The following is an 11,755-nucleotide window of genomic DNA, read 5'->3' as shown; positions in this document are numbered from 1 at the left end:
ATCAATTTGAGGATTTTTTTTAAATAATATTATTTTAATAAATAGTCAAAAAATAGGGTTGAGGAAAAAATATTGACAAAAATAAGATTGAAAAATCATGAATAATCTGGTATATGAATATAAGAAAACGTGAGATTTGGAAAATATTAATAGATTCTACCAAGAAAGTAAAAAAAAATCGATAGTTTGGATGTGCGGAAGTTAACTGTTTATTCGAATCTTAGAATGAAACCTACTCTGAACTTGTATTATTATTACTTCCAAGTTTGTTTTTAATCAATGAAGTTCATTTAGATTTAGGTCATGTTTAAGAGAGTTTTTGGATATGCTAAAAGTTCAAGTACCATATGATATTCCTACCATTTATTACTTACCATATCAACATTTTGAAGGATAGATTTATAAAGGTGATAAAATCATAGTATGATACTCTCGTAATACAATGCGATGCTAATTCGTGAAAGAAACGTATAGGTAAGTCGACCGAACCCGTTTGGTTGGATTTTGTTTGACTAATTTGGATGGACATTGACATTCCACGAATACTTGGTCATCCTTTATTTACTCACTCTCTCCAAATAGTTTGTCTCTCAATTGTCCTTTTAAGTTGGACCACCAACCACCAAAATCCTTATTTTGTGTTGGGAAAATATTTGTATTATGATGTTGGATCATTTTCCTTGGGGGGAAAAAATCAGGTTTAGTTTAATGGAAAAATGAATGGTTTGGATGAGTTCTTCCGCAAAATCTTGATAAGAGAGCTTCTTGTTATTTGAAAACAGTATTCAAAATACAAATTTTAGGTCCAGATCATTGGTTTTTTCCTTCTTTTTCAAAAAATTCAATTTCTTGTGTTTGGTTTGATAATTTTATTTTAATGTTAAAGATAGGATTTTATAGTTTAATTTGAAACTGACTTTTCAAGTTAAAAGTTGTTCAAAATAATTTGTTTAGTTTAAAAACTAAAGGTGAAAAGATTTTTTTTTTTCTTTTTTGAAATAGAAAAACTATTTTCTTAGTCTTAATCAAGTGTCTCAAATATTATTGTTGTTGTTATGGTTTGTCTATTGGGCAAACTTACTTAATTTGATATATAAAAATTAAAAATAACAAATTAGATAAAGTAGGATTACATTCAAATGAATGAAAAGTAATTGTTTCTTAAAATTACTTCGGATCTAACTAAATTAATTGATGATTTTTTCTATTAAAAAAAAAAAAAAACCTAAGACCATCCATTTTGTGTTTTTGTTTTCTATTTTTGAAAATTATGTTTTTTTTCTTATAAAATATATTTAAATTTTAAGGCAAATTTTAAAAATAAAATAATTTTTTTTAACCGAATGAACTTACCTAACATTAAATGCGTACCATCAACCAAGCTGTCAAATGATGCATATTGTTAAACTTAAAATAAATAAATAAATACAGAAAATAAAATTTTAAAATATTTTTATGTTGACTTGATTTCTTTTTTTTTTTTTTTTTTTTTTTAAAGAATTGTGTATATGTGTTGTCTTTCACTTTTTCATGGACTATTTTTCTATTTGAAGTTAAATGTTGAAGTCAACTTTAAAAAATAATTTTTTAATATTTAAATTTTAAAAATATGTGTATTTGGTTCCTGTCTCCATATTTTTAAGAATAAATTTGAGAAAGCACTCAAATAATTTTGTTATTATTTTAGATAATCACATGTCATTTTAAATTAATAGTATTTAATATATATATATATATATACTACTCTTGTTTACTTATAATACGACTAGATATATATATTTGTTTTAGTTTTATTTAGTTTCATTAATTTTTTTGAAAATTTATTCTCCAACAACTCTTAAAAATAATTTTTTTAGTACTTTGGAAAGAGATTTTACATATATAAATTGAAATTGAGTTGTTAATATTAATTCAATATATAAAAATAATTAAGGGCCTGTTTTGATTGTTTAAAATATATTTCAAAAGCTATTTTGAATAATTGCCAAATCCATTTTTTTTCTTTCTCAAATGACTTATTTTTAAGTTAAATACTTGAAAATGTATTTCAAACATACCCTAAAGCAAATTTTTACGTATTAACATTTTACTTTATTTTAGAAAAAAATTTAAATAAATGATCCAACTGATCCAAACCATTCTAATCCAAATGTTTCATGGTTGGATTGGGTTGAGAATTATTGGGTTGAATAAATTTCAATCCGAACAATTGAGTTGGCTCTAAAATTATTCTCAATATTTTTAACACGTTTAGTTTAGTACAACAAATTAAGGAAAAGTAATAAATAATAAATAACAACGAAAAAGTATGCTGATATATATATATAAAACAATTTATATGCTTGAACTTTGAAAGTTGTATAAAAAAACATTGACATTTACTAAATGAACTACTTTAGATAAGTTTATAATAATCATTAGTTTTTTTTAATACAACAACTATAGAGATAATCAATCAAACATTTGATTTCTAAAAAGAAGGTCATGTTAATTACTATTGTAACTAAATTCACTTTGATTATAAACCAATTTCACTCAATCTCGTTTAACATTAATTTTGTAACAAAACCCTTGCAACTAACGAAAATGATTGTGGCTCAATTCTTTTTTAATAATTAGATAGAAATAATGAAAAAAAAAATGGAAAATCACTCCTATTACACAAGCGCTAGAGATGTCCAGGGGTAGGCTGGAGATGTCGTTCCCAATCCCTATCCCTGCTCTCCATTTCATTTTCCATTCCCGTAAAATTTCCCCACAGGATCGAGGCGGGATTCATGCAGGAAATTTTTTTCCGTTTGTTTTTTTTTAAAAAAATGATTAATTTAAATCACTAATATGAGCAAATTTTAATTAAATAATTAACTCTATTACCAAATTATTTATTATGGTTAGTTTTACATGACAATTTGAATTTAAAGATAAATTACTCAAATTTTGGCCTAAAACAACTAATCAAACTTTTTTAGTAGAAAGAAATAGATATAAATCAAATTATTCACATACATAATCTAGATATAAATATTCAATTCAAATATATTCATTATCTTGACCAATAAACAATCAAACTTGAAATTTAAACGTAATGTTTATATAATAATAATAATAACACAACATTAAATAATAATACTAAATAAGTAAATAGAGGCTAATCGGGGGGATGGGGACGGGGAATGCATTCCCCATTCATGTTTAGCTCACGGAATCCCCCCACCCCGTTTGGGGCGAGACAATGCGAGGCCCTGTCCCCATGGAAAAATTGGACATCACTAACAACTGCTACACCCAATTTGATTCCAATATATTATACTAGTATTTTGTGAGAATTATGCAGTTGCCTTTTTAAAATAGAATTATAATGAAAGAGCTAAATTTAGAGTTTCAATTAGGGGTGTTTGTTTCAAGGTTGGGATTGAATGGTTTAGGTATCCTAAGCTCAACCTTTGTTTGGGGCAAAGATGTGAGAAGCCTTATTTTCTTTCTTCTTTTCCCATGAGTTTGAATAGTAAACACTATTCAAACCTATGGGTTATCTTTTTTTTTTTTTTTTTTCCTTCTAAGTTAATCTAGGAAGTACGTCGGCCAACCTTTGGACACCACTTTTGACGATTATAGTCAACCAACTCTAGCCACCACCCTTTGACAACCGCTGCCAGCTAGCCAACTCTGGTTGTGACCTCCAACGACTGCCATTGGCCCACTCCAACTGCCACCTTGGTGACTGTCATCAACCAACCTCTGACTGCCACCTCCAACAATTGTCATGGGTCAACTCCGACCACCACCGACCAACCTTTGGCAATCCCCCTCACCCTCACATCGGCGAAATTTCGGCCACCAACTCCATCGACCAGCCTCTGATAACCACATCTGACGGCCACTACCAGCCAACCTTGAAACACATTAATAAAAATGCTTTTAGTATATATCATGTTGGAATACATAAACATGCAGCAGAAGAAAACGGAATCATTAAACATTCTAATTAAGTGATTTTGACATTAAAATAAGCATGTCCATAGAGAATTAAGAGGGTTTTAACACATACCTTTGAAGAACCTCTTGAATATTGATCTTCAACTGCAATCTCCTTTTCCTTTGATTGTGAACCACCACAAGGTCTTCCCTACTATTCTCTTAGAGCCTTATATTGAGTCGTGGGACTCAAAACAAGCTTGAATTAGGAAAAAAAGATAAGAGGTCACTGGTTACGTTCTTCAACCTCCAGAATTTCTCAGCAAATTCAGTCAATTGCATGCCCATTTCCACTCGAAAACTGATCTATATATTGCATGACTATCAAGTATCATGCAAACAAGAATCATGCATGAATTACAGCTCAAGCTTTGATTTTGACTGAGAATTTCAAGTGGAATGTGAATAAGCTACCAGCTTTTTTAGAGTGGAAAAATCCCACTTTTGGGATTTTTCATTTTTCAAATTTCCTTTTGATTTTTTATTTTTTTTTCAAAATCAAAATTTTAATTCTTTAATTAAAATTGAGATTTTATTAATTTTATAAAAATTAATTCCATAATTTATTTTCTAATAAAATTAATAATAAATAATTAATTAAACAATTTAATTAATTCTATTTAATTTAATATCAAATATTAAATTAATTTATCTCCAATTCCATAAAATTAATATTTAAATCATATTTAAATTTTAATTGATTCTCCAATTTCGTTTAATTCCCAAATTAAACGTATAATTATATCATATATAATTACTAATTCCCTTTATTCGAATTTGAACGTTTCAAATCAACTTATCACGTTATTCTAAGGCTTATCTGTTTATGAGCTAATAGGGGACCTAATGGACCTATAGATTAAGGATCGGTTAAACTCTTTGCACTGAATCAACTCAACTACCGGATCACTCTACTAAAGCCCAGAGTTGCACTCCCCTCACTGTAGATATATTGTGTCCACTCGATATAACCATGATTAATAAGTTAACCCTTCACAGATTGTTCGTAATAACGACTAGGTCAAAAGGATGTTTTACCCCTGAGATTACCTCTTGTTTCTTAAGTCTCATTGATCCTCTAATGAATAATTGGTTCTTTACCTCTTGTTTCTTAAGTCTCATTGATCCTCTAATGAATAATTGGTTCGTGATCCGACCATCAAATCGAGTCTCTCTCGAGCCAATGAGAGGGTGGGGCCCCTTATTCAAAACTTGGAGTCAGCACTTAAGAGAGCAACCTCTCTACTATCCCTGAAAGCGGGTAGGAGTGAATTTCATCTTGCACCATATGTCCCCAGCTATCTACTTGATCTTACTCTAAAATAGAAAACTTATTGAGCCGGTGCTGTTGAGCTAACTCTCACCTATGCAGATCTAAGGATAATCCCAAATAAACAGGAGTTCATAGTTAACTTAGGATTAAGGTTAAGTTACCTAGGTCATCATTGTGAAATAGTCAGTCTTAAACCGTTAACAATGTTATAAAGTAAGAGTGACTTATTTCTTGGTCCGATCTTACACAAACTCATTGCATAGGACGACCCCATTTCTCATGTCACTATATGTATGAATCAGGATTTCGTTGGTAGAACTTTACAACTCCTTGTAACAATTATTCATATATTATATATCATTTAGACTATTTACTCGAACATGATCCACTCTTATGTCTCCACATAAAGTTCAAGTACTCATGTAATAGTCATGGATCTTTTAGTTTACTGGATTTATTTCGAAAACGAAATAAGCAATTCATATATTCAATTCACTTTATTGAATCAAACTTCAATAACTTTATTGAATTTATCAGAATAAGTTTATTATTTGCAAACCACGAGTTTTAGGACATAAAATCCAACATAACAAACTAAACAAATTTGTATATAAAAATATTTTTAAGAAAGAGTTGTCAAATACATGTTTTTTTTAAGGAGTTTTTATCGAAAGTGTTTAAACAAAAATGAATTTTTGAAAGATATTTTTTCTAAGTCATTCCAAACGCGCTATTAGACTGCAATTGTATAATAAGGTATATTTATTTAGGCTATATGTGTAGAAAATCCTAATTTAATTTAATTACATTTTCATTTTTTTCGTTGGTCAATTTAACTAACTTGAAGGCTTATAATAGTGTTTGAAACGTAAAGATTTAAAATTCAAAATTCAAAACTTTTTATTTTTATTCCTCAAACATAATTCGATAAAAAAAATATAGTTTTTCAATAATTTAATTTAATAATAAAATAGTAATTTATTTCAATTTTAAGTTAGCGTATTATGGCAAAAAAAAAAAAGATCATTTTCAGATTAGTTAAAGTGACAAAAGTCTATGGAATTTTATTTCAAAATCTAGTAAAATTAAAATATCAAAGTATTAAAACAATAGATTAAATAAAATGATAATTTTAATCAAAATCTCTATTTTAATTTTTTTAAAAAATATTATTCTAAAATTTTTAGTTTATTTTAAACTTGACTATATTAAAATAATTAAGATAACAAATTTAAACTAATCTAAAATCTAACTAGTGATTAAATACCATAAAATATTTTTCAAATTAAAGAATTTATAAATCTGCAATTCATTTATAGACTAGTTAAGCCTATCTTCTAAACACATATTTCTTAGATCCACACTTCTAAAACCTACCCTCCGAATACAGTTTTTTAAACTCAGGTTACCTAGACCTATCAACCTAATCGCAGACTTAACATTATTAGGTTTAGGATTCCAAACGTACACGCCAAACGTCCTCTTAAAGTTATTAGACACTTTTAAAAGTTTAAAAAGCTCCACGACATTAAAAAAAACTTGAGGAACTAAGTACCATTTATTAAATTGAGAGATCATATATACACTAATTTAAAAGCTTAATATCTTCAAAAATAAAATTTTTAAAAGCCTATGAAGTAATTTATAATTTAAAGAAAAATAACGCTTAAAATGTCAGGCCGATATAAACTTCAAGGTCTCAATTTTATTATGGAAACATCAATAAATTTTTGGTGTTGATGAATATTTCTAAAAATATATATAAAAACAAAGAATTAAAAAAAATTAAATTGATATTTTAATATTTAAAAAATAGTTAATATTTATATAAGTGATATTTTATTGTTTACATTTTTTTGTTTTATAGATATTTTATAATAAAATAAAAATATTGATTCACCTTTCATATCCATGTCGAATCATGAAAATGTACAAATATCCATAAAAATGTCAACATGTAACTTTATTTTTATTTTTATTAAATTCCTTATTTTTAAATTTATTTTGATTGAATCCCCTATTTTCAAATTTATGTTTTGAAATTTTCCATCCAACCGACCGTAAAGGACCGGACCCAAAATGACAATGAGGATATTTTTTAAAATTTCATTGTCCACAGTCCACTTTCTTATTTTTAACCTCAGAAACTAAATACTCCTACCAACCATCCACACCACAACAATTTTTTCTTTTTTTCTTTTTTCCTTTAAAAGAATAAAAGAATAAAAAATAAAAAATAAAAAGTATTTGAGGCCGACGTGATATATTCTTATATTAATACGTGAATTGAAGTCGTAAGTTATATTCACGTATTCACAAGGTTCCGAAAGCGAAGCCCAGAGATAGGAACAGAAATGGGATTTTGATTGGTAGAATCTGTAAGAGCAGGCAGTCCACATAATAGAGCGAGCGCGCCATTGAGGGAATCTTCGAAGCTTTTTTTCCTCCTTCGCTCCCATGGCGTCCTCTGCTCGAACCTTCTTCCTATCTCGTGTCACTGACTTTTCAATTAAGCCCCGCCTACCTCCCCAACCACCGCCGCCACCGCCGCCCTTGCCTTCTTTTTCCTTTTCGCATCTCAGCTTTCACCGCCGGCGTTTCCCCTCCACCTCTGGTGCAACCACTGTCAGCTGCCTCATCTCCGGTGTCGATGGTGGCGGAGTTTCCGATGACTTTGTTTCCACTCGGAAGTTGAAATTCGATCGCGGATTCTCCGTAATCGCCAATATGCTCAAGCGGATTGAGCCGCTTGATACATCCGATATTTCCAAGGGCGTTTCTGATGTTGCTAAGGATTCCATGAAGCAGACTATTTCTTCAATGTTGGGTTTGCTTCCGTCTGATCAGTTCTCTGTCACCGTTAGGGTTTCCAAAAGCCCTCTCCATAATCTCCTCTCTTCGTCAATTATCACCGGGTAATTCTTTGCTGTTTACGCAAGTTTGATGAAATTCTTCATGCTTAGGTGTTTCTTTCCGTGGAATTCCTTTAACTGAGACGAGTTGCTCTTTGTAGGTACACTCTCTGGAACGCGGAGTATCGGTTGTCTTTGATGAGGAATTTCGATATCTCGCCGGATAAATTGACGGGCTTGGAGAGGTCGAAGTCACTGGAAGTTTCGGATATTGAGGAGATTCGGGTTGGCGTTGATTCCAATATGGAGGATTTGGATACAAGGCCTCGTCTCTTGACCGATTTGCCACCCGAGGCGTTGAAGTATATCCAGCAGTTGCAGTCAGAATTATCAAATCTTAAGGATGTAAGGGTTTACTGAGTTGCTAACGGTCTTCACTCTTGCTTATTGACTACACCTCTGTTCTATTGTCCATCCACGACTTGACGAACTGAATTCTCAAAAGCATTTCTCCATTTTCTTTTATTAAGTAGAGATATATAATTCTATAGAAAAAAAATTCAGTATCCTGAAATGGGGCAGATTCTAAAAATTAACAAATGAAGGGTTTCATTTACTATGTTAAGATACAAAATTAGTTGGATATATTTCCTCATAGTTTTTTGCTATTAGCTATGTTATTTAGTGCGTGTGTGCTTTATTAATTCATACTTGCAGCGAGGAGTTATATGTTATCACTGTACAACTGAATTCTTATTTTACTCTCTCTCTCTCTCTATATATATATATATGTATATTCCTAATGTTCAATTGAATCTTTTTTTGTTAAGGTTTGTCATTTGTTTCGAATCAAGCTTAAATTTAAATGTAAATTCCTCAATTAGTAATTGCTTGTCAGGTGCCAGAAATAAACCAGTTTCTGTATGTAGACAAAGACAAATGTTAATATGTTCCCGATGTTATATTGTTAAGGGTTTGGACAATTGAAGGATTATATATTTCCTCTTCCCTTTCAGCTATTTACCTACTTTTACAATATTTTGGAAGCATTTGCTGTTAGATTCAATCATTTAGATAAGTTTCAGTGATTATCGGACATGCAGCTAGAGGTCATATATTTTTGTAGAAAAATTATTCTGTTAGGTTTTATGATTCATCATAGATAATTAGATATGACTCCCATTTAGCAAAAGAAAACCATCAGATGCTATCAAGTTTAGTAGTATGCACTTAGATTTTAGCTTTGTATTCAAATGTAACCTGTTATCACCTTATGTTCTTTGGTGCAATCATGTTCAGGCTCCCTTAATTTACATTGGAAGGGTTAAGGAAAAATAAACTAGTGCTTGATTGCTTATATCATTCAGCATATTTCAGTTATCTGCCTTTTAGTATTGGGAGGTTTTCCTGTTTATTGGGAGGGGGTTAAATAAATGCTTTTTCTGCACGTACCCTGCACCTTAATTGAGGGAAAGAAAAGGCTTCATGACTTGATGATTCTCTGCTTTACCTTCCCATATTTTTTCTTTGAATGTGTCAGGAACTAAATGCTCGGAAGCAAGAAAATATGCAGATAGAACATGGCAGAGGAAACAGAAACGATTTGTTAGAGTATCTGCGGTCTTTGGATTCCAATATGGTACTTCATTTTTTTACTTCTATAACTACACTATTGTGCATATATGCCTTTAATTTTCATCTTGCAAATAGGCTCAGCTGTTGAACTTCATTCTCAGGGCTCATATTCTTACCTCCACATTTATTATGTAGGTGACTGAACTCTGCAAACCATCTACGTTGGAGGTGGAGGAAATCATTCACGAGCTTGTTGGAAACATATTGCAAAGGTTCTTCAAAGATGATGCTAGCTCTACTTTCATTGAGCATTCGAGTGTGGCAGATTTAGAGAAACTTGCAGATGCTGGCAATGAGTTTTGTGATACTGTAGGCACTTCTCGGGATTACCTAGCAAAGCTTTTATTCTGGTTAGTTGGCAATCGTTGGCCTCTATGTTATCTTTCAGTTTATATTCCATTTAGTTCTGGAAAAATTTTCAATGGTTAAACTTGAGTGGTCTTGTGCAAACTAAGAACTTCGAAGCTCATTTGCGACAAAAAAATTCCTGACTAGACTTGTTTTAGGTTCCAAATGGATCTTGCGGCCCATTTTCAAGAATCTTGAAATGAACCAAGTCCAATGATCTAACTCGTTGATGGAATTTTCTTGCTACAGGTGTATGTTATTGGGGCATCACTTAAGAAGCTTGGAGAATAGACTGCAGTTAAGCTGTGTCGTTGGGCTGTTATAATAGAAGGAAGTGTACATTCTTTCTGTATCCCACCCCCTCCCCCCACAAGGAAAAAAAAATTTTATATTACATCTACACCTTTGTATAATTGTTTTTTCAATAAAAAGATTAATTTAGTCTCCCTTATATTTATGATTAATAAAATAACATATTTTGACAAAAAATGTCAATAGCAAAACTTAAAATGTTTCTGTTATGAACCAGAGGAGAGTGGTAGGTGACCTGCTCTCCGGACTGGTTAAGTAACGGCGTAACGCACCCAAATCTGAGTTGATTGGAGGACTTGCATCATCCGGCTATTGAGGTAACCTTGTATCCCGCCGTTCATTTCTAAGCCCGAGTTTGATGAATGTTTGGTTTCTTAATCCTCTCAAATTCGTTAAGTTTCTCTATTTTCTTAATGTGTAGTAGTCCTGAACTTTCATACTTTGTTTTGATTTAGTCTTTATGTTTTCAAATGGGAGATCGTTGAATTTTTCATTGGAATTTACTTTCCTGATGCCGTTGAATTTGTGTATGTTATTCAACAAAATCTATATGCTGGTATCATAATAGTTTAGGATCTATACGGTATCTTATTTAGAATCAATTTCTTGTTTTTTTGGTGTCCTAGCAGTTTGGACTTGGTAGGGTTCCATCAAAGGTGGGTTCTGGATGAGTTTTATTTTGGGAGGTTGAAAATTGTTTTTAGTTCTTAACCATCCTGGATTGGCTAGTGGTAAAAAAGGAGAGAGTCTTAATAAATGTCTAAAAGGTCAATGTTCAATCTATGGTGGCCATCTACCTAGGAATTACTTTTCTACGAGTTTCCTTAACACCTAAATATTGTAGGGTCAAGTGGGTTGTCTCGTGATATTAGTCGAGGTGCGCATAAATTGATCCTGACACTCACAATAATATATATATATATATATATATGTATATGTCTAATATGTTTTTAGTTCTTATATTATATGCTTTTTAGTTATATGCTCAATGAAAAAAATTGTTTGGAAATCAAGTATTACTATGTTTGGTATTTGTACAATAGTGTTTGTAGTTATGAAAATGAATGATGTTTATGCATATTTTGTGGGATTGTTCTTATGAATGTGATGTTGGATAAAATATAGTTTGTCACTCAGATATAAAGAATATATATATGACAATATGTGATGTGAGGTTGGAGAACCAAATCTATATATGACAATATGTCATATATATATAAAGAATATATATATATATATGACAATATGCTAGTTTAGTTATTGTTTATTTTGTAAAAAAAAAAAAAAAAAACTTAAAATAACTTGAAACAACTAATAACATTTTTTAGAGTAACTAATAGCATTTTTTTTAATGGAACTA

The 11,755-nt window shown here is 30.6% G+C and overlaps 1 protein-coding gene across 1 annotated transcript; it reads left to right on the top strand.

Annotated features, from left to right (window-relative positions):
- The first annotated feature begins 7,552 nt into the window (after positions 1 to 7,552).
- LOC120091907 lies at positions 7,553 to 10,565 on the top strand. The gene is made up of 5 exons (XM_039050070.1): positions 7,553 to 8,163; positions 8,262 to 8,505; positions 9,641 to 9,739; positions 9,871 to 10,085; positions 10,333 to 10,565. The coding sequence occupies exons 1-5, from the start codon at positions 7,706 to 7,708 to the stop codon at positions 10,406 to 10,408; spliced, it is 1,092 nt and encodes a 363-aa protein (XP_038905998.1). The 5' UTR covers positions 7,553 to 7,705; the 3' UTR covers positions 10,409 to 10,565.
- Positions 10,566 to 11,755: the final 1,190 nt, after the last annotated feature.

Source organism: Benincasa hispida, chromosome 11, assembly GCF_009727055.1.
Source record: "Benincasa hispida cultivar B227 chromosome 11, ASM972705v1, whole genome shotgun sequence".
In the NCBI taxonomy this organism is placed as follows: domain Eukaryota; kingdom Viridiplantae; phylum Streptophyta; class Magnoliopsida; order Cucurbitales; family Cucurbitaceae; genus Benincasa; species Benincasa hispida.
The sequence above is the reverse complement of the archived record's forward strand: the minus strand, read 5'-3'. Positions and strand labels throughout refer to the sequence as shown.